The 25,153-nt window shown below is 33.7% G+C and overlaps 1 protein-coding gene across 1 annotated transcript; it reads right to left on the minus strand.

The window, feature by feature from the left end:
- Positions 1-18,876: 18,876 nt before the first annotated feature.
- Positions 18,877-20,729, minus strand: LOC126666631 (probable WRKY transcription factor 40). Its single transcript, XM_050359459.2, has 4 exons — positions 20,450-20,729; positions 19,866-20,288; positions 19,455-19,571; positions 18,877-19,346 (listed from the first exon to the last, which is right to left on the minus strand). Exons 1-4 carry the CDS (start codon positions 20,522-20,524, stop codon positions 19,008-19,010), a joined length of 954 nt encoding a protein of 317 aa, XP_050215416.1. The 5' UTR covers positions 20,525-20,729; the 3' UTR covers positions 18,877-19,007.
- Positions 20,730-25,153: the final 4,424 nt, after the last annotated feature.

The raw sequence follows: 25,153 nt of genomic DNA on the forward strand, positions 1-25,153 counted from the left end.
CTAAACCTAAACTCTTGGACCGGTTAACTATATTTTCCGGTTCTGTTTTACGGTTTCGGTTCGGTTTTGCGGTTTGACAAGTTTTTTTGCCAACCTTACGACTAATGTATTTATTTATAATGAATTAATATGAACTATTTGATTTTTGAAATTATTAAATATCACCTTATTTTATTATTTTATTTGTGTTCAAATTTTAATTTATTTTATTTTAGAATTAAATTTTAATGTTATTTCAAGAGAAAATTTTGAAGCAGAAAATACAAACGTGAAAATACATTTTTATGTCAAAATTCATACCTATAATTGAATTTTGATAATTTTTACCTAAAAACTTGTCATATTTACATAAAATAGCAAAAGTGATCAAAAATCGATGACTAACTGACTAAATAACTAAAAAACTATTGGCCTATCTGCATTTTTGGTTAGCTACATTCATCTTAAAGTCATTATACTATTAATTTTTATTTCACTTGATCCGTAATAAATATTTACACTTAAATAGTTTTTTAACTATTTACTGTATATATCCAGTCGTTTAAGTATAAAATACTGCCATTTCATGCCAACTAAACTGATGGTATTTTTTATAATTTTATCCACATAAATACTATATGTATACAAAATAAATAGTTAAAAAACTATTTAAATATAAAATATTTATTAAGGACCGAATAAAATAAAAACTAATAATATAAAAAATTTACACTTACTTAAATAAAATAATTAAATCTAGTCATTAGAATAATCTAAAATAATAGTTTGATAATTCTAAAAATCAATTATCCAATAACATGAGTATTTAGAGTTTAGTGGTCGTTATTAAAGTTATTGGATATAAAATCTAATCATTTTGAACTTTTTGTCATTTAAAGTTCAAACCATTTAATCAGTGTTTTAAAAACCAAACCGGTGGCCTTACCGGTTCGGCCACCAGTTTTCGGTTCAACCGGTTTAATAAATTTAAAAAATTTAAAAAATTCTGGTTAACTGGTTTTTTTACCAGTTTAATCCGGTTCAACATCCGTTTTTTACTGGTCCAACATCCGTTTTTTACCGGTCCAACCCGGTTGAACCAAAAGATTCGATTTTTTACAGGTTTATATCGGACCACTTACCAGTTCGTGGTTTTAACGATCCGACCGGCCGATCAGGTCCGATTTTTAAATGACATGCAAATTTTTACAGGGTGCAAATGTTTCCTGAAATGACATGCAAATTTTCACTATTAGTAGCCCAAAAAATTTAGTAATCTCATAAATATAATTTTATAGTAGTTTTTAAAAATTAATTATTCTTACATTTTTTTTTTGAGGTTCCAATATCACATCATGCAATGTTTGTAGCATTTTATCATTTTATATTGGTTTAATTATTAAAAAAATATATTTTCAAATGATGGTCATTTTTTTAAAATGCTAATTAGTCATAGTATGTCTCGGTTATAGTCGACTATTCAATTTTCTTTGAAAAAACAAAACTTTTTTGATTTTTTTCAAGATCAAACCTGTTTTGTCAATTATAGTCTAATTTTGATAAATATCTATTAATTGAAAATATATTTTTTCCTAATAATATGCTCACTTGATTGCTATTGAACTTTACTTATTGAAATTAGATAAAAATTGATATTTTTAAAATATTGGATCGTATAAATTAAAAAAGGGTTAGTGTTCTTGCGTACGTTATTAGGCTTTTTATATTTGAATAAGTTTTGTGATACCTAAGCCTAGTAATGAAATGCAGAAAAATATTTTACTAATTAATCAGGGAAAAAGATTGAAGTCTATCAAGACTGAAGTTAGTCATATTTTTATAATCGACTTAAGTAACAATTTGCCCCTCAACTTGTAAGCAACGGACAATTAATATATAAATTAATTTTAAAGGCAAATTAGTCATGAATTTCCTGATTATGGCCAATTAGTTCCATTTTGAAAAAATAGCTTAAAATTTGATGGGGTAAATTGGCAATTGAGAGACAAATAACTTACAAGTTTAGGGAGCAAATTGTCAAATTGGGGCTAGTTTACCATAATATACAAGTTCATGACTAATTTGCCCACAAAATTAATTTATGTGTTAATTGCCATTGTTTATAAGTTGAGGGGGCAAATTGATACTTAAATCTTTTTTATAATCTGATAATATAATGTTTTTTACAAATATTAATTTTGACAAGTAGCACTGCTCAAAAGAGAAACAAAACTTGAAGATAATACTTCTATTTCTTTTCCAAACCTTATCTGGATAAGAAGAAAGTAATCAAACACTCAAATTTGGTGTTTTAATTTTATTTAAAATAAATAATCGAATTTGAATATTAAAATATTCTTTTGAGTAGAGATAGCTGAACACTAACTCTAATAAGCCCGTGAAGCTGACTTATGGAAATTAAGAATATACTTAGTAGATTATTTTTTGACGAATACTTAGTAGATTATTTAAGAGCAAATTACATTGACATTTCTGAAGTATACCATAATTAAAAATTTAATTTTTTTATTTTAAAAATTTACTTAATAATTTTTCAGTTTTATTTCTGTTAACTGAAAGATCCTTCCGTTAATTAGAGGGACTAATCATTTAAAAATGAGTTATCAAATTGTTTAATAAAATTAAAAATGAGAGACTAAACCGTTCACGAAATTAAAATTGAGATATCAAATCGTTTAATAAATATTAAAATTAACAGAAGGGTCGGATAGTTAACGGAATTAAAATTAAAGGACCATTAAATAGACTTTTAAAATAAAAAGTACTAAAATATTAATTATAATACACCTCAGAATCTTCAAAGTTATTTTCTCATTATTTAATAAGAGATTAACTAATTAATTAATCTAAACATGGTGGGAACAACAAAGTAATTAGTCTTTGTTTAACAGAAGAAAAAGAAAAAGGTTTTAGTCAATGGTACGTAGAAGTCGTGCACTCAAAACTAAAGGAAGTATTCAAATGCAATCCATGCACGACATCTATAAGACTCGCATATACGGCTTATAGTTTAACCCCTGAATTTATACCTTTTTACCCATCTAACTCCTAAATTTAACGTCTCATCTATCGAATTTCTGAATTCGTTAAATAAGCCAATTAAACCCCTGAATTCGATAAATATGTAAATGTTGAACCTTTTCGTGTCCACCTGTCACTTGAAATATTTTAGAAAAAATTATATATGGAAGGGTTCAATGTTTACGTATTCATCAATTTCAGGGATCAAATCAAATTATTTAACAAGTTTAAAGATTCGATAGATGAGACGTTAAATTTAGAAGTTAGATGGGTAAAAGGTTACAAGTTCAGAGGTCAAACTATGTATTCAGACTACAATCCATATAAAAATAGGCCAAACTCATTTTTAGATCTCTGTATTTCTAAATTTTACTTATCTAATCCTTTTTCAAATTTTTGCTTTTGTCATGTCCCTATACTCAATTTATTTTGAATTTTTAGGTCGTTTTTTGGACAAACAATGAGCGTGCACTACACTCACTGTGAAATGCGCGTGAAATAAAGTTTAAAACTCCATCTAATTTGACGGATTGATAAAATAAATCACATCAACAAACTTAAAAAGATAACATATAAATCAAAATATGTAAGTATAAGAGCCTATGCTTAAATAAAAGATCAAACAAATAAAAACTTAAAAATATAGGGTTCACTATTGACATGAATTTTTTTAACCACTCAACGACGACGACTTAATACACACATAATCTCCGTCTTAAAAAAATAGCAAAGAGATCTAATGAATTTCTAAACTTTTTTTTTTTATGAATAAAAAAAAAGTTTAGAAATTCATTAGAAAATAAATAAAAACTTAAAAATACAAAAATCTTTTGATAAGCTTATAAAAAATAGAAAATATTGAAAAATGTAGTATATATAAACTCCCGATACTGTTAAAAATACGACTCAACAGCATGAAGTTAAACAAGTTTATATTTAATAGTATAATATTTTATATTATTAATTGGATCAATTTTTACAATACAATTAATTTTATGTCTAAACAAGTATACTAGCTAATCCATTTAAACATATTTAAATGTAATTTTAATATTATTAAATTTTTGTTATGCTTATATTTTTATATTTATATATAATTAAAATGTGATTAGAAAGGTCCATTATTAAAAATGAAAGAATGTATGTAAGGCAAAATCAAACTAGTGGCTGGTTGAGTCAAGAATATACGGCTATTACGCGTATCCCACTAATTCCATACACACATGCTGGAGGATACGCAAATAGCTCGAATTCTTTGTTCAATAATTTTTTTTTAGTAAGTATTTAGCTATTATTTGCTATTTTTTTATAAATATATATAAAACATAAAGATACTTGATGGATACCGAATCCTACTGTAAGTACAATGGAGCCGAGTTGCAGGAGATCTACTCTCAGGTGACACCGGACTCCCCCTGAAGACCGAAAAGGTACGAAGGAGATGCCGAATCTCTAAGATTCGGTAACACGCTAATAAAGACCGAATCCCACATGATCCGCCAAGAGCGCGTCAGGCCCGGGATTCGGGTAAACGACTAAATATGGAAATCTTGTCCTATTTGGACACAAATACTACATATGGAAGGATAAACTCTACTTTAGGAAGATAAGACTATTTAGGAAGACGTTCCTAAATAGGACTCTTATCAGATTACGGTAGATCCCGACAAATCAGGAGAATCTCTACGATACGGCCGAATCCCTACAAAGTAGGATTCACCTGCCTAATACAACTCTACTAGGTATATTCGACTACTATAAAAGGAGCACGAGGTATGCCTAGAATCACAATTACATTCATATACTCAAAACGCTGCTCAAAGCTCTAGACTGACTTTAGCATCGGAGAGTTAATCGGACAACCACCGTCCGGTTAGCTTCTACCCTGTTTTGCAGGTTCACTCACCGGTTCAGAAGGCAGACTCCATCAATTGGCGCCGTCTGTGGGAAAAGCTTAACTAAACTTCAAAAGAAGGAGCTTTTCTGAACTCAAAAACAAATCTCATTGAAGAAGATGACTTCTGAAAGAGTAAACCTGAAGGATCAAACGTCACAGAGAAAACGAAAAGCAACAGAACTCTCAACTCCTCCTCCAGTAACTTTTGACGGGGAGGACTTCGGGAGAATAGCTGAAGAGCACAACGAAGCTCTGGTAGTGGCCATGATCATCGAACACTGGAACGTTGAGAGAATCCTGATCGATGAAGGAAGCGCAATAAACCTAATAACAAGAAAGGCCTACGAAAGCCTAGGAGGAGACCTAGCGGAACTAAAAAGAAATGCCACGCCTGTGGTAGGATTTGGGGGCTTGCCAATTAAGCCCAACGGAACAATTACCCTCGACGTCAAGCTAGGAAGGACAAGGAAAAGCGAGGAATTACCTACACGGTTTAGCGTCGTAGAAATCGACCTGCCATACAACGCAATACTGGGGAGACCATTCCTCCACGACTCAGCTGCCGTGACAAGCATAAAGGCACTAACCATGAAGATACCGACGAAACAAGGAATTATCACGATACAAGGAAACCGAGCCGAGGCGAAAAAGTGCTACGAGCAAGCAATAAAAGAATCAGGCGAAGCAATGGCAATAGAAGAAATCCTTAATCACGACATCGAAGAAAAAGAAACAGCACCAGAAGGCGAAACAAAGAAACTCCAACTCGACAAGGAGAAAAGAGTAAATCTCGGCGCAAACATGAACCCAAAGATCGAAAGCGAAATCACGGCCATGCTGAAAAACAACGTCAAAACCTTCGCTGCTAACGCATCAGAAATAGTCGGAATAGACCCCCAAGTCATTACTCATGATCTAAATGTAGCAGAAGCGGCGAACCCAGTGAAGCAAAAGAAAAGGAAGTTCTCGGAAGAAAAACAGAAAATAATCGCTGAAGAAGTAGAAAAACTGGAGAAAGCAGGATTCATACGAGAAGTCCACTACCCCGAATGGGTAGCTAACGTAGTTATCGTAAAGAAAGCCAACGGAAAAAATAGAATGTGTGTGGATTACACCGATCTAAACAAAGCGTGCCCTAAAGATAGCTACCCTCTCCCAGATATCGATCAACTCGTGGACTCTACTGCTGGACACGCGATGTATAGCCTAGCCGACGCAGCTCAAGGCTACCACCAAATTCAGATGAAGGAGCAAGACCAGGAAAAGACTTCATTCATCACGGAGGGAGGAACTTACTGCTACACGGCAATGCCTTTCGGCTTGAAAAATGCTGGAGCAACATACCAAAGACTTATGAATTTCATGTTCAAAGACGAGATAGGAAAACGAGTCCAGGTGTATGTAGACGACCTGATCATCAAGAGCGAGAAGGAAGAAACCCATGCAAAAGATCTTGAAGAAACATTCAACATACTGAATAAGTTTGGAATGAAGCTGAACCCTGACAAATGCACGTTCGGCGTACAAGGCGGGAAATTCTTGGGATTTATGATATCTCAAAGAGGAATAGAGGCGAACCCCGAAAAGATCAAGGCAATCATGGACATGAAGGCACCAAAAAGCATAAATGAAGTTCAAAAACTCAACGGGCGAATCACAGCACTCGGTAGATTCATGTCTTGCTCAGCAAAAAGATGCTTGCCTTTCTTCAAAGCCCTCAAAGGAACACAAAAATTTGAATGGAATGAAGACTGCGAGAACGCTTTTGAAGAAATAAAGAAGTTCCTTGTCACCCCTCCATTGCTAAGCAGACCGCTGAAAGGGGAGACACTATACCTATACATCAGCACCACGCACGAGACCATCGGGACGGTGCTGGTAAGGGAAGAAGATAACGAGATGAAGCCAATCTACTACATTAGTCGAGTCCTGAAGGGCGCGGAGACACGATACCCCGAGATCGAAAAAATGGCACTTGCCGTATTGACCACGGCTAAAAAGCTGAGATACTACTTCCAAAGTCACAACGTTGTGGTAAGAACAAATCAACCATTGCGAAAGGCGATCCAACGACCAGAAACTTCCGGAAGATTAGTCCACTGGTCCATCCAACTCAGCGAACACGACATAAGATACGAACCTCGTCCGACTCTAAAAGCACAAGCTTTGGCGGACTTCGTAGCAGAAATAACTCCAACCGAGACTGGCCAACCCAAACCAGCCTTGGTATGGGAACTCCACGTAGATGGAGCGTCGAATGAAAAAGGAGCTGGAGCAGGAGCCATCCTCAGAGGACCCGAAAAAATCAGAATCGAATATGGAGTAAACATCCAATTCGCCGCCAGCAACAATGTAGCTGAGTATGAAGCCCTAATCGCAGGCCTCGGCCTCGCATTAGAAATAAGAACGGAAATCCTAAAAATCTATAGCGACTCCCAGCTGGTGGTAAATCAGGTCAAGGGAGAATATCAAGCCAAAGAAACAGGGATGATCGAATACCTGAGTCAAGTCAAAACACAGCTCCAACAGCTGGAAGCACAAGGAGGACAATGGGAAATCATTCAAATCCCGAGAGAGGAAAACACCGAAGCCGACGCCATCGCCAAATCAGCGTCAGAACTCGGAGATCTATTCGCTAAAATGCAGTTAAAGGAAATTCTCGAATCGCCAAGCACCAGAAAAACAGAAGTCATGGCAATCGAGGAGGCCGACTCCTGGATGACTCCACTGATCAAATATCTAGACTGCGGCGAGTTACCAACAGACAAAGTCGAATCCATTCGCACCATCAGAAAATCTGCCAACTACTCTTTTCACAACGGAGTTCTTTACCGAACCTCATTAACTCATCCATGGTCTAGGTGCGTCTCGCCTCAGACAGGAGAATCCATCTTAAAGGAAATCCACGAAGGAATATGCGGCGCGCACGAAGGAGCAGTCACCATAGCAAGAAAAACAATACTCCAGGGATACTACTGGCCGACCATCAAAGAAGACGCAAAAGCATTAGTCAAGAAATGTGATAAATGCCAAAGACACGACAACATCAGTCGTGTACCAGCAGTGCCTCAAGGATCAATGGAAAGCCCATGGCCGTTCGCCACTTGGGGGATTGACATAGTTGGACCGTTCGAAACGGGAAAACATCAAGTGAAATTCCTAATCGTCGCAATAGAGCACTTCACAAAATGGGTAGAGGTAGCGCCTGTCGCAACCATCACCGCAGCCAAAGTAGAGGAATTCTTCAAGAACGAAGTAATATGCCGATTCGGCATACCCCACACTGTAATAGCAGACAACGGCAAACAATTCAATTGCAAGCGGTTCAAGGCATTTTGCAAAGGACTAATGATCAATTTGAAATTTACTTCGGTGGCGCACCCTCAGACAAACGGAATGACAGAAGTCACCAACCGAACCATAGCACAAGGAATAAAAAAGAGACTTTCTCAGTATAAGGAGAACTGGGCAGAAGAATTATACAGCGTCCTATGGGCATACAGAACAACTCCTAGAAAAGGAACTGGCGAAACACCTTTCAGGCTCGCCTACGGTACTGAAGCAATAATTCCAGTAGAAATTGGAATACCCAGCATCAGAGTAAACTATCTAGAAGAAGAAACTAACGAGGCTAGAACAAGGCTATGTCTAGACCTACTAGAGGAAAGAAGGGATGAAGCGGCAGCCCGAGCCGCTACATACAAGAAGCAAGCTGCAAGATACCATAACAAAAGAATGAATTTTAGAGAATTTCAAAGAGGCGACCTGGTCTTACGAAACGCGGAAGTTGGCAGAGGAAACGCAGGAGTGAAGAAAATGCAGGCTAATTGGGAAGGCCCCTATATTATAGAAGAAGCTACTGGCAAGGGCGCATATAGACTAAAGACAATAACTGGATCCATGGTACCCAGATATTGGAATATAGAGCACCTGAGAAAGTATTATCAATAGATTAATTCATGGCATGTACTTATTTCCATTTTTGAAATAAAAAGGCGATTTGGCGATAAGAAGCAAAATTTTATAGGCTCGCTCGAGACCTAATAAATACAATTTAACAAGAGTCGTTTGAATCTTAGTTAAAAAATAATTTAGACTCGTCCGAGTCAAATAAATAAAAGGATCCATTCGGACCTACAAATAAATTACACCAGCAGAAGTTTAGATTAACTTCTCAAAATAACAAACGAGTTTAGATTTACTCTACAAATAAAGAAAAGCAATGGTCAAAAGATCATTATATTCACAGAAGCAAAATTACAAAGGATCCGCCCACGATCCAATACAAAAAAAGGCGAAAGCAAAAAATACTAAAAAGCAAAAAATACAAAAAGGAGAAAATAAAAACTAAGCCTTATTCAAAGCGTCTTGCTTCTGCTTATCAAGCTTCGCCTTCACCTCCTTCGCCAAAGAAGCAGGATCCAACTGATTGACTCCAGAAAGATCGACGCCACGATTCTGCTCCCGCAGCTTTGCCCCGATCGCCAACCGGTATTGAGTCATGACTTGGGAATAAAAGCTCCCAGAGTCACCCAATCGCCGGCGGAGACGCCCCTCTTCTTTCTTCAGATCATCCCTCTCCTTAGTGAGAGCACCTGAAGAAGACTGTAGAGACTCGACTTCCTCGGACAAAGTTCGAACCCGAGCCTCTAAAGCGGAAATCTCCCGAGTCTTGGTAGATACGGAGGACCTCAGCTGTTGGATCAGACCAGTCGCCTCGCCAGCCTCCTCCTCCATCTTTTGTTTCTCGGAGAGCCAGGATTCGGAATCTCTCTGGAGCTTCTTCAATTGATCCACCGCATCCCTTCGGCGGCGCTCCAAAACAGCGATGGACTGGACCACCTGCGAAAGAAAACAACAAATAAGAAAAACAAAAGAAAAAAGGAGAAGCAAATCATAATATAAAAAAGAAAGAAGCATACCGAAAAACCGCCGAGACAGGCGAACTCAGCCAAATTATCGCCATGTTCGCGATCAATGGACTCAATGTCCTCTTTTATCATAATATTCTCCATGCAAGCATGAAGAATGGCGACATTTGAAAGACGAGGCGGATTTTGCGCGTCCGCCCAAGCAGCAAACCGAGGTGCCTCCTCAATAGACACCCCAGAAGATTTCTTCTTCTTGGGACGCTTGGTAGAAGCTCCAGCCTGGTCCTCAGCAGGACGCTTCTGGCCGGCGGTAGGCAACCCCTTCAGAGAAGGACCTGACTCCTTCGAAGGAAGCAGAGGTGACTCGGAAGTCGCAACAGGAACTTGATCGCCAGAAGCAGGATCAAGATCAGGATTCACCGAATCAGGCGTCGGATTCGGCACGGCGATTGTAGAGGGATTAGGAACGCCGCTAGTCACCTCGCCCATATCTACAGTCATATCGACATGAAAATTGTCAAGCAAATGTTCAAGAGAAGTCGACATCCTACAAAACAAAAACATAACAACAAAAGATTAGAATAATACCTTCTAAAGGAAGACCCGCCAAAAGTATTTCACGGCGACTCAAATACTGTTCTAAAAGAACGCTGTACTTGGGCTTATCAAAACGACAATCCGACAGCAAAGACAGGGCGAAGTCCTTCTCCCCATCATCCAAATCAGGTACATTAGTAAGCGAAACCTTACTAGAAGTAAAACTCCGCGAAAAAGAGGAGAAAGAAGAGTGCTGAACCAAGAAAAACTTAGGGGTCCAACCCTTCAAAGAAGAAGGAAGACTAAAAAGAGATCGATTCGGTCGACCACCAGCAAAAATAAATTCCTCACCCTTTCGGCGGGAGAAAACATAAAAATAATTAAAAAGAGCAAGCGAAGGCTCCTGCATCCGAACCCTACACGATTCCATAAAAGAACAAAGAAGGCGAATCGCGTTCGGATGCAGTTGACCCAAAGGAACACCTAAATTATGACAGACCTCTACGATTAAAGACTAAGGGAAACCTAAGACCCGCTAAAAGCTGTTCATGAAAAATTACTATCTTGGAAGGCGAATCGGTGCTATGATTCGCCCGATACGATTTTGCCGGCCTCAGAATAACATACGACTCGGGAAAGCTAAATTCCTCGGCATAACCGAGTATCTGCTCTCTTGACAAGGAGCTCCGGGTATATTCTAGCTCGTCACGAGCACCCTTCGCCCCCTCAGTTACTTCTGACATTTTAAAATTTTTAAAATGGGGGGGAAACACGGAATGATGATGAAATTAAAACTCTAAAAGATCAAAAGAAAGGAAAAGAAGAAGAACAAGACGAAGAACAAGAAGAACAGAAGGAATAAAATGAAAACTGAAAAACTACCAAGAAATTAAATTAGAGAAAAGGTAAAATACCTCGCAAGCAAATACGCAGGATCAAAAGAAAGATAAGGAGCAACTTGAAAACGAGGAATCTTGACAGCAGAAGAAGAAAACCCACAGAAAGCTTGAAGAAATCGAAGGTTTAAGCAGTTGCAGAGAAAGCAAAGGTTAAAGAAGAAAGAAAATTGAAGAAAATGAACAATTATATAGCCTAAACCAAAGAAACTGAAAAGACGAGATCCCATAATTACAAATAAGGACCAACTAATAGCGCACGAAGACACTTGTCCTTCATCCAGTCATAACCCTCTACTGATGGACAACACGTGGCAACGCAGAATCTTACTAAAGATGAAACGTCGCCCACAAACATATGAAACGACTCGCCCGGAATACAAAACGACTCGTCCGTATAAAAGAACTCAGCTCCAAAAGAGCTAAAATCCACTAAGGCATAAATGCCAAACTACTTCAGCTCACTTGCGGGGGGGCTAATGATGGATACCGAATCCTACTGTAAGTACAATGGAGCCGAGTTGCAGGAGATCTACTCTCAGGTGACACCGGACTCCCCCTGAAGACCGAAAAGGTACGAAGGAGATGCCGAATCTCTAAGATTCGGTAACACGCTAATAAAGACCGAATCCCACATGATCCGCCAAGAGCGCGTCAGGCCCGGGATTCGGGTAAACGACTAAATATGGAAATCTTGTCCTATTTGGACACAAATACTACATATGGAAGGATAAACTCTACTTTAGGAAGATAAGACTATTTAGGAAGACGTTCCTAAATAGGACTCTTATCAGATTACGGTAGATCCCGACAAATCAGGAGAATCTCTACGATACGGCCGAATCCCTACAAAGTAGGATTCACCTGCCTAATACAACTCTACTAGGTATATTCGACTACTATAAAAGGAGCACGAGGTATGCCTAGAATCACAATTACATTCATATACTCAAAACGCTGCTCAAAGCTCTAGACTGACTTTAGCATCGGAGAGTTAATCGGACAACCACCGTCCGGTTAGCTTCTACCCTGTTTTGCAGGTTCACTCACCGGTTCAGAAGGCAGACTCCATCAATACTCATAAAAAGTAATTTACTTTGTTTTCATAAAAAAACTCATTTTTCTAAAATATTTACACAAAAATGATACTTTTAATTTTTTATATATATTTTATATATAAACAAATTAATATAGTATTCATACATGCCGTCTAAATAATATTAAAATAACATATCAATATTAATCAAAAATATATATCACTTAATAACAATAATATCTTTCATTTTTTTTATAATTAAAAAGAAATAAATATATAAAGAAATTCTCATAGTTTCTTAAAAAATATACACAAACCTTTAAATAGATTTTGGGCACAGTTAAGTCCCTTTTGTTTTAAAATAGAATAAATAATCCCTTTAGTTCAGGGACGGAAGCAAATTTACGGCTGAAGTTTCAATTACCTTCTCAAATCTTTTGAAAAGTAAAATTTAGTACTTCAACTTTGAAGCATTTTTAAAATATATAGTTATTATAGTTTTATTTTTATACAATTCGCACTCTCAAAATAAATCTGTACCAACTAGCCATCCCATATTAAATTTTTTTAGTTCTGCCCCTACTTTCGTCCACCACCATTAGGAATACTCGTTAATTGCTGACATGTCTCTCATAACCATGTAGGAATAAAATTTAAAAATAATCTCAATATTTAAAATATTTATCAAATACTTGAGAGGCTAAGTGTCCAAAAATTAAATTAAAAGGTTTAAATGTTCTTTCCAAAAAATTATAAGAGTTTTTTGCACAAGACTTAAGTGACCCAGAAAAAACTAAAATAGATTATGTGTTCTTTTTGAATAACTTAAAGGGCTCTTTTATATCATTTCTCTTAAAAAATAGGATTAATTCCATAAAAAAATCACGACCTTTACACGGAGTTGTATTTTAATCACAACCTTTAAAAATTGGCATTTAAATGCACGACCTTTCATTTTATTTCAAATCTATCATTAAAATAAAATTTGGTGTATTTTTTCTGATAAAAAATTACTAATTCTACATAATCTAGCCGAAAGATAATAATATTTGGTGTCGATTTATAATTTGGGTCTTTAACTAATGATTTAATGAAGAACTTAGTAAAAAAATACATTAAAATGATAGTTCTGAAAAAAAGGTCATGATTTTATATGACAATTTTAAAGATCGTGATTAAAATGAAATTTCGTATAAAAATCGTGATATTTTATGGAATTAACCTTAAAAAATATGCATTACAAGAAACATAAAAAAAGAGAAGGTGGTCGTAGGTCGCTCTTCTAGACGCTTTTTTTACAAACATATCTTTGTAAAAATACGCTATGATCTTTTTTTTTTGTAAAATACGCTCTTTGATAGAATATTGATAGATCATTGGTCTATTCTTGTTATACGATGCATTTTTATAAAAAAAATTACAAAAAAAATATTTTACAACAGTAAAAAGTTAGAGCATATTGTTATAAATTTTTTAAAAAATATGCGAAACGTAATTTCCTCCTTCTAAAAAGCAATTCAGCCACTGAAATTATTTTTCAAAACTTTTGTGCGACGAAAGAAGCGGCATCTATCCTCGCTTCCTAGCTCGCTTCTGGGGTTTTTGATATTTGGGTGCCTCAAAGGCACCCAAATTTCTAGTCCTGTGCCTCTTTTGGAATTAATTCCAAAAGAGTGCCAGGGACCACATGTTCCGCATTCTGGGAATGCGGAACATGTGGTGTTCCGCATTCCTAGAATACGGAACATACTAATCAGATTCCTAGAGCTGGTCTCCCAACGGTAAATTAAATGCGTTCCGCATTCAAGAAATGCGGAACGCATTTAAGACCGTTGGGAGACCAGCTCCCAACGGTTGCCTATAAAAGAGGGGGGGGGGGAGTTTACTCAATTAAAAAAAACATATTAAAGGAAAGAAAAAAAAATAAGAGTATAGGGGAGAAAAAAATTAATTTCGAGGTTATATTTTGAAGAATATTTCGGGAAAAAGTTGGAAGAAGTTATATTTCGGAGCTAAACGGATCTCTTCGTGAAGTGTTATATTTTTTATTCGATACTTATTTATTTTAAAGGACTACAAGAGGTTAGTACGTGTAATTTTTTAATTATTGTATTAAATAATTTTAGTGTTTATAAATGTTAGAAATTTAATAATATGTAAAATTGTTATAAAATTAATTTTAATATAGCAAAATATTAGACTTTAATTGTAACTTAGAAATGCATGTATAATATAAAAAAATTAGGATATGTTTAATATAATTATATTAGAATATAATTAGAACATATATAATTAAAAATTTCATGTAATAAGCAAGTGTATAATTAGAAATTTCATACAATTATATTAGGATATGTTTAATTTATTTTTATTTGAAAAAAATATTAGAAATAAAGTAATAGTAATTACGATTGTTATGTTAACGCTATAAATTTAAGATTACAGACAGACGAGGGGAGTACTATGGCCCGACTCAGTACTACGGTTCCACTTCCACTTCAGCATCACAACCTTCGTGGCATCAGACCTCTTTCCCACAGGTTTCATGTCATTTATTAATTATTTTATTGCTTTTTTAACTCGTAGTTAAATATATAATTTAAATGTTGCGTTTTTAACTTTGTATTTTAGGGACCCCAGGTATCATCGTATCAGGTCCCGCCTTCGTCGATGCCGTTTTTTGAGCCGTCGTACGGACAGACAGCATATACGACTCCTCTGGGCACGCCGCCGTCTCAGTTCCACCAGGGCACACCACCGGCGTCTCAGTTCCAGCAGGCCACACCACCGGCGTCTCAGTTCCGGCAGGCCACACCACCGGCGTCTCCATTTCAGCAGACCACACCACCGCCGTTTGCTGCATCAGATCAGTATTACCGTCCAGCGCCATATACAGATGCTCAACCGTTCACGTCTTTCGATCAGTGTTACCGTCCCACGATGCCTTCGGATGATCAGTCGTCGACGTCACATTCGCGGCCATCTTCTTCTCACCAGGCTCAGGATCCATCACAACTACATTTTACACTGTCAGAGTCATGGTTATTCGGTCCGAAGATCGGTTCAGAGGCGTACGAGGAGCTTTTATCACGACCGGATCTCATAACTCCATCTTTTAGACTCCTACCGCCCACACAGGAGGAGACTGGTACTGCACCACCAGCAGCAGACGTTGAGCATTCAGTTCAGGACGAGGACGCCCACGACAGCGGCGAGAGCCCTCCGTTACCCCGACAGTTTCACTCGATTACAGACAGCTCGCGGCACCGTCGAGAGACTCACGATTTGAGGATACAGAGACCGAGGACTCGTAGATATGAGGATTAGATTTCATATTTTTGTTCACTTATCGATTTTTGTATTTTAGTATATGATGTATGTTTACTATATTCTGTATATTATAATCGTTTGTTAAAATTGTTATTTTTTTATAAGCGTCTGTTAAAATCATTAGTTAAATAAAATAAATATTTAAATCGTCTGTTAATTTTTTAATTTTTTTTATAAGTGTTTGCTAAAATCAATAGTTAAATCAAACAAGCATTTAAATCGATTATTAATATATCGTTATTATTTTAAATTGTTTTTAGTTTATAGTGTATATTAAAAAAATTAACATAATATTTTTTCTTTTTTAAATTAAAATTCTACAATGATTGGGCACTAAATGCCCAATCATTGCAGCCCCAATGATTGGGGAGACAAAACTATCTCCCCAATCATTGGGGAAGCACGTTCCGCATTCCTAGAATGCGGAACGTGCTTAAGCAGCTGATTAACAGAAGTTAATCAGCTGCTTAACCGTTCCGCATTCTAGAATTGCGGAACCCCATCTGTTCCGCATTCCTAGAATGCGGAACAGGTGGGACCAGACACTCTTTCGGAATCAATTCCGAAAAAGGCACTGATTTAGAAATTTGGGTGCCTTTGAGGCACCCAAATATCAAAAACCCTCGCTTCTGCCTGTGCCCATATATGCTATTAAAAATCAGGAGAGAGTCTAAAAATTGACTGATTCAATTTTTGTGAATATAAAATTAAGTAAAATAATTTGTCAAAATGAGTTATATTTACAAGGCCTAATGTTTTAAAAAACCCCGACCTTTTATCCCCTTTTCAATCATACCCTGACGTTGCAAATTTGTCAATTTTACCCTATTTTGCATTTTTGTGTTTCAATTGTACCCTGAAAAATTAAATTAACGTCTTTTGCGTTTGGAAATTTGTTTAAAACATTTTACATGTCTCGCATATATTAATTGTATATTTTTTAAATTTATTTAAATTAATTAAGAATTTAAATTAGTGTTAATTTGATTATGGTTTTTAGTTAGTTTTTAAAAATAAAGGATTTATTTGTACTCTTTTGAATAAAAAAGAATTTAATTTCATGTTTAGACTTAATTAATTGAATGATTTCATCATTTAAGTAAAAAAATTAACAAAAATTTAAATATTGGGGTACAATTGAAAACAGAAAATTCAAAAGTGGGTAAAATTGACAAATTTTCAACGTCGGGGTAGAATTGAAAAAAAGTTTAAAGGTGAGGGGTTTTTGAGTGATTAGGCCTATTTACAAATCTTAAAATAACTGACAAAAATTATAAATATTTGGTATTTTTTTTAGAGTTTAACCTACTTTTTTTGTCAACCTCCTTCACGGTACATTTATATAACAGTCTTTCTTCAAGCTGCAGAGTTCAGAATTTTAATTTTGATTTTAAAAGGTGCACATAACTAGAGCATAATTTTAATTTGCATGGTGCAGGGTGTGCAATTTGTATTTGAGTTGTAATAAGATGGATGAGTCAAAGTGAAGTGGAGCATAATGATTTTGACTCACATTTTGGCAATATTTCAACTCCTAATTAAATCCACTACCAAACAACTAGAAGCTTGCTACCATTCGGACCCGCGTAGAGTTCGTGTGTAAAATTTCTCACTTTAACAGATCGAACAAAAATTCAATGCAGCTTTTAAATTTGTGTCTCGGATTAAATAAATTTATTTTAAGTTTTTTAATCAGTTAGACTTAAATTTATATTTTCAGAGTCAAATAAGTCACTTGAATTAATGAAACTCCCAAGTTTATGTCTCAGGGTTAAATAAATGTACATTTGAGATGTATAATTTTAATTGGCTTAATTTAAATTAAAAAAGTTTTAGGTCTAATTGATTCAAAAAATTAAAATAGACTTATTTGATCATGCAAATATAAATTTTGGGTCTAATTAATTCAAAAAATTAAATAATTCCGAAATATAAATTTGAGGGCGCTTAACCCTTTATTCTTAATAGATCCTATCCGGCTAAATTTAATTTAGTTGGAGTAATGACTTCAAACATCAGACAATACATGCAACACAACTAATTTATCTTGCATTTCTCAAAATTAAACTGTCTTGCTATGATTTTCTTTCATACAAGGGAGTAGCAATATCAAATTCATCCGATCAAATATATTGGAGGCTGCTAAATTTTTAGGTATTTTTAAAATATATTAAATTTTAATTTATCTTTTTAAAATTATTAAACTTCAATTTTTATTTTAAAAAAATATTCCAATTTAATTTTAGGCCATCCAAATTAGAATATTAAACCATCAACAATTCAGTTACACGCCCTGTAAGTTAGTATTTATCTATTAAAATAAAATATATAATATGCTAATATTTGCCGGCGTGAAAAATATTTTTAAATTAGATGGCCACATAAATAAAATAAAATCAGAAATATTTTTACAAAATAAAAATAAAAATTTAAAAACTTTAATGAAACAAATTAATATCTAATATTATTTTTTTAAAAAAATTAAAGTTCACTTACCCAGAAAGTATTTGACCCCAATTTTCTCTCATATTTGTAAAGTCCTTCAACTTTCATTTGTAGATAATATTAGACCTTGTGTTTACACTTATCGGATTATGAACAACAAAATCTATATTTTATTGCTTTCAACTTTTTATAATTTTTAATTTATTTATTTTTAGTTAATGAACTATAATTTTATTTTACGATGAAAAGTTATTTTCAGTTCAAAATCAAATTTTGTTTACTTGATAGTTGAAATGGATATATTTACAATTATATCACATCATATCACATCTACAATTTTTATCAACCCCCGACTAAGTAAAATTGGATCTCAATTAATAAAACAATTAACTGCAAAATAGATTATGAATCTTAGTATTTTTGCAATTACGATACAAATTTAAAAATTTGACAAAGTCAGCCGCAAACTTTGAGCTTTTAGAAAATCGGAACATCGATCTATTTTCCATTGAAATAATATTGATGTAATTACCAGAACAGTGAATATTATGATGTTATATCAGCGCTTTTCTATTGAAATAGAACTTGGTGTTCTGATTTGCCAGAACATGAAAATTAGTGAATGAATTGATCAAATTTTCAAAATTCGTGTTATAATTACAAATTGCGCTAAAAGTCAGAATTCAATGTGCACTTAACCCTTGATAAAATTACTTCCAATTGAAGTTTAGTTGATTGTTGATAATCAGATTTAATTAAAATGAGAGTTCAGTGAGTTGTGCAGCTTAATCAGTATCCCTTCGTTTCCCTTGCAAATGATCAAAACTTGTCTGGCCCAATTAATGAAGCTTCTGAAGAGAAATATAAAACTATATAGTATAATGTTTGTTTTAATCATTTTAGCACTAGCTAATCTCCGACATTTATATACATAATATTAATATATCTATGAAAATCTTCATTCTACATTAATTTCACCAATTTTGCATCCGGGTCGGGTTATATCTTCCGGAAATAGCCGCTGCAAGTGCCGCCGTGAAATTTGGATCTTTCGTCAAAGAAGAAGCCATTTGTTGAACCAAAAGCTGTTGAATTGCCGGAGCTTGATCGTCAGTTTCTTGAATTCTCGGCTTCTTAGCATTACTATTCTCTTGCATTTCTCCAGTTTTGATCAGTTCAAGCGTTATTGCACTATTATGTGAAGCCGGAGCTTTCGCCGGAGGTGACATCTCCGGCTGAGCTGGTTGCATATGGTTGTGCTCTCCTTCGTAAGTTGCCACTACGATTGATGGATCTTCTGCATTTCTTTGCACCTGAATTTGAAAAAAATGGCAAATTTGCTTAGTTAGTTAATTACTAAATCAATTAATAATTAGTGAAATTTGATGAGATTTGATTGGTTGTTGTTTTTAATTAATTACCTTCTTTTTGACTGGGCAGCCCGGGGCAAATGAACACTTGAAGTAAGCTCTAGGGCATGGGTTATCTCTAGTAACCTTTTGCCCGTATTTCCTCCATTGATATCCATCTTTTACTACCTGAAAATAATCAACCAAAAACAAAAGTTAAATTAGTATAAAATTAAATTTTAGTCTAGTTTATAATTTTAACACAGGATTTTTAATTTTTTATGATTCAAAACACTATCCGATCAATTATATTGATATAGAAACTAGAATCCATCTTGTTGTGCTTTTCAATTTTAGATTCCGACATTCCACATCAGCACGGATTGATCAGATTTTTAATCGGTAACTAGAATACGATGTATGATTTTATCTATATTTTAGTCTAAGAAAATAATGAAAATATTATGGAACTTGATTAATTACCAAAGTAGTATCAGAAGGATCAGTGCGAAGATAAACATTTGAAATCTTCGTTTTGGTGTTATCTTTATCAGACTTTTTAGTAGCGGATTCCAATTCGTCGCTAGAGCTACTTTCCGTCGGTCGATTACTATTATTATTAATAATAATATTACTATAATCTTCACTCTCCGCCTTCCTTTTCCTCGCCGTCATCGACGTATCAGAATTCTTGTTCGTCGTCATCAAATCCGCCAAATGATTTTGCAAAGCATTGTAATTTTCACATAGAACACTCAACATTTCCGTCAGTTTCTTATTCTCCGAGCTTATCCTGCTCAGCTCTCGTATCAGAACGCCGGTGGACGGCATAGTTTGCTCTTCTTCCTTTATCGGTAATTGTATCCGTTCAAACCTAGAAGTTTCCGGGTCGAATCGTTCATTCTTCTGATTCATTTAAAAAATTCTTGATCAGTCGGACAATTAGATGAACTTTTTAGCAGAATCCGTTTACAGAATCCTGCTAAGCGTTATACCGTTTGAGCTATAACTCATTAGCGATTCGGATGAAAATAAAAATAAAGAAAAGAAAATGACTCAGAACTCACCGGAGTTGCGTCGATGTGGTTAGTGAAAGTGTTGATGTTGAGACCGAGAGAAGTGTTGACCCAGTTAGACTCCATGGATTGTAAGGTTTGTAATTGAATATTAAGAGAATGGGAAAAAAGGGAGGAAGAGAAGTGGAATATATAGGAGGAAGGAGAGAATGAGAGCGGCGGCAAAGCAAGTGGCGGAGGAGGAAAGTCACAAGAAGGAGCGGATAAAAGATTAGTCAAATTGCTGGCCTCAAACCGATAGATAGCTACATTTTTCAATTCTTGATTTTTAAAGTAACATCACATTTCCTACATATTTGACCCTCCAAATTTTTTTCTATACTTTAATAATAATGAATTCTGAATTAAATTATGGACCATGGAGTTTTTTTTTTCAATTCTTTTATAATTTCAAATATCATTTTCATTTTTTTTACAACTGGAGCTGATTGAAAATTTGTCACTCAATGTAGGTAAAATTTGACATTATTTTCATTAGTTAATTATGTGATACAAATAAAAAATTAAATACCATGAAATTTAATATATATTTGGTTATAAAAAAAACTGAAATAAAAATGACTTTTCTAATAATCGGCATGGAAAACGCTTATAAAATTAATTGGGCTCACGATTATTGGTGAATACAATTCCGCGCTTACACCATTAGAGTTACGATCGATTGATATAGTGATGATTAAGATAATGTCGAAATGCATGAAAAAGTCGGCAAAGAATGTTGAATTCTTGAGCGTGTCAAGGTCAAGGGAAAAGAAAGAAGAAAGTGCCCAGCTAATTAACAAACAAAAACAAGTAACGAAGACAAAAGTTGTTTCTTGTTGACCTTTTTTGTTATCTCCTACACTTTATGTCCTTCCACGATGCTTCATTTTTGCTATTAGTACTATAAATGTGTTCTTCATGCCGGACATATATATTATATTATCTTTTACTTTTTTTAATAATATATGTCAAATTTTATTAATTTAAATTATTAAAATGTCAATTAATTTAGATCCATCAATAGTATTTTTTTATATGTAAATTTAATCTTAAATAAATAAAGTACTTTAAAGACATTCAAAATACAAAAAAAAAAATTAGAATTCTAAGAGGGATGGGATATATAATTAATGTTGCATACTTAAATTCTACTGACTATGTCGACAGAGATTTGAAAAAAAATGGAGATTCCAGCTCCTCATTGATTTTAAAGACTATTGAGACGAATTCACATGTTTAAGTCGCCTACAACTTAATTTCTACTCATTTTTTATTTTTATAAAAAATAAGTTTATATTTTAAGAAATTATTGTACGAAAAGAAAAGAAATCTCATATTGTTAGAGTTTATAAGTGTGAGAGTTTAACCACCTATTAAATATTATTAATTATTTATAAGGCTTAATGTATCTTTTGACTTCTAATTTTTTCAATTAAAGATGGATATATCCTATGTTAGTTGTTAGTAGGAGTTAGCAAAAATTAATTTAAATCAGAAAAATTATGGTTTGAGGAGAATCCGGCGACCGAACTCTCGATCTCACACATATTGAATGACTTAACATCAGGTCAAGCTTTCAAATGCTACTCCTAAATTTGTATTCATTCACCCATTTAATCTCTTATCTTCAAATTAATCTATTTGACATCTCTATTTTACCTGTTTATCTTTTAAAATTGTTATTTTGGCAAGTGTTTGGCTGCGGAGTTGTATAATTTCACTCAACTACTCATCTTTCAGTTTAACATTTTTAACATTTTATTTTATTTTATGTAATATTAATATAAAAAGACTAACTCTCTATTTTATATTTAATTGTGAATTTTTAACTTTTAAAATAATTATTTTAAAAATAACTTTCACTATAAGAAATTCTGTTTTTGCAGCTAATTTTTTTTACTGCTAAATAACATTTTGTAGCATTATTTTTGAAATTTGATGCCATTAGCTAAGTTATAGCAGCAATTTACAGCAAATTTTGTTACCAATAATTTAAGGCAACGTTTTATTAGCAGCAACATGCCATAATTTTTTTTGGTTGCTATATGTTAATAGTAACAATTTTAGGATTATTAGCAGCAAAAATGTTTGCTGCTAATTTTAGTATTTCTTGTAGTGTTTTTTTATCTTTTGCAAAAGGAAAAGAAGAAAAATAAAAAATATGAAAATAAATTAATATATTAAAATAGTAATTAAAACTAAAAACTTAAATTTTTTTAAACTTAAATTTCACTTTTATTTTTATATATAAACAAATAAAATAAAGCACTCAATATTTTTTTTTTTTATATTTTACATCTCTTCATCCATTTGATCTTTCTATTTTTCAGTTTAACCTATGTATCTTTCATCCTTCTATTTTGATGAGGTATCAAATTAGTTGGTGGTCCAATTAATATTTTTTAGACACATTAGTGCGTTTGTGCCTTGCTCTTTATTTCAGAATTAAACATGCAAAATTCAAAATTTAAGATGTCAGATAGATTAAACTAAAATATGAGGGGTTTAGATAGTGAACTGATATAAGTTATGGGAGTCAACATATACATTAAGCCAATATTATAGTCAAGACTAGACTTAAACATATTCGTATGCATGTGAATTCTTACATTCTAACTCATATAGAATCAAATATTTATATCTATTAACTCAATAAAATTTTAATTCATTTTGCTTAATACTTTTAAAACGAGTTTATATAAGTTGAATTTAGCTCATGATAGTTCGTTCATAATTTTTTAAATATGATAAATCGATCATGCATTATGCAAGAAACAACTGTAAATATATTAAAATTTATATAAATCTGTATTTATTTATGTTTATATCTTTAATATTGTCGTTTTATGCATGCTCTAAAAATGTAAGAATGAGCCTGAGAGAATTTATTTCTGAAGGTTGGACTAAATAATTGAAATAAATTAAATTTAACTTAGATAAGTTCAACTATTATAAGTTTAAAGATCCAACTGACTTTTTATACACTAGTTTTATTTTTATGAATTTCTTATACACTAGTTTAATAAGAACAATAGAAAATAGGACTCGCCATTTAGATATTAAAAAAATACTTCAAAAAGGTCGTTGAGATTACAAGTGTTGGGAAAACGTTCAAATGAAATTATGGTTTAACTTCATAAAAATTGAAATCATTTTCTTGATGGGTAAACAAACCAACATAATGAGAATTGAGTTTTGGACAAGAAATTCAGTTATTGAATAATAATTAAGAGTAAACTTTTCTCAATAGAGTTGCGTTCAGGTTAATTAATCATATCATTATGTTATATAGTATAAAATTATGCACACATAAGTCAGTCCAATATAGATAGATTGATTGAGCAAATGGAAAAATATTGTGCAATTTTTAAGAATATATGGAGGATGTTCCCACCAACTACATCACTCGTCTGTATGCAGATTTTTCAATTCCTCGCATTAAGTAAATTGCTTATTCCAATAGTGTTTAGTAAGATATTTTGAATACTTTTGCTTAAACCATTAATATTACTAATAATTTTTATATGAATCATCCAATTATAGACTTCTTTACACTTTTTATTTTATTGTCAGTTAGCTAATTGATTATTGAATATATTGTGAAATTACAATTGTAAAGTTGTAAGATTTGCGAGGTCATCTAATATTTTGAATTTGAGTTTCTTCATATAGTGATAATTGTAAAATCTAGGACAGAGAATAGGGAAGAAAAAGAAGAATTGAGAAAGAAAGTTTTATGTATATTGATTCTAATAACCGTTTTGTACAAGATATGCTATATATACAGAGTAAAGTAATGCCAGATAGACTAACTAACTAAACACACATGAGGTGTGTGTTGCCAACTAAGCTAACTAATCAGTAATCATAATTATATCCAGAAACATTAGTCAACATCCCCCCAACAAGTTGAAACTTGATGAAAAACAAGGTGCAAACTGGACAAAAGGAATTGATGAGGAGCAGACCCAAAAGCTTTGGTCATAATATCAGCTAATTGAAACTTAGAAGGCATAAAGGTTGGAGCAATAAAACCTTCCTTGTATTGTTCACAAACAAGATGACGGTCTCCAAATGTTTCGTTCTCTCATGGAAAATAGGATTAGCGGCAATATGCAGGGCTGCTTTGTTATCGCAGTGAAGCACAATTGGAGAAGAAACAAAAACATGAAGGCCTCGCAATAAATATTGAAGCCAGAGAAGTTCACAAGTAGTGGCTTCCATTTACCTATACTTTGCTTCAGTAGAGGACCTAGAGATGGTAACCTACTTCTTGCTCTTCTAGGATATAAGAGAGTCCTTAAGAGATATGCAAAAACCTATCACTGACCTTCGAAGATCAAAACAAGAAGCCCAGTCTGAATCACAATACGCCTGAAGAGTCAAATCAGAAATAGCAGAATAAAACAAGCCTAAATCTTGACAACTTTTTAGGTAACGAAGTACATGGAGAGCTGATTCGCAATGTGGTAGGCGTGGAGAGCTTAGAAATTGACTTAGCACATGAACTGAAAAACTAATGTCAGGTCTTGTGATATTGAGGTAAAGTAAACGTCCAACAAATCTTTAATAAGAATTGGGATCAGGTAGAAGTTCACATTCAGTAGCAGACAACTTCAAGTGAGATTGTAGAGGAAATGAAATGGGTTTTGCACCAGTCAAACCAGAATCATCAAGTATGTCAAGGATATATCTCTTCTGATTGAGGGATAT

Source organism: Mercurialis annua, linkage group LG2, assembly GCF_937616625.2.
Source record: "Mercurialis annua linkage group LG2, ddMerAnnu1.2, whole genome shotgun sequence".
Taxonomy (NCBI): Eukaryota; Viridiplantae; Streptophyta; class Magnoliopsida; order Malpighiales; family Euphorbiaceae; genus Mercurialis; species Mercurialis annua.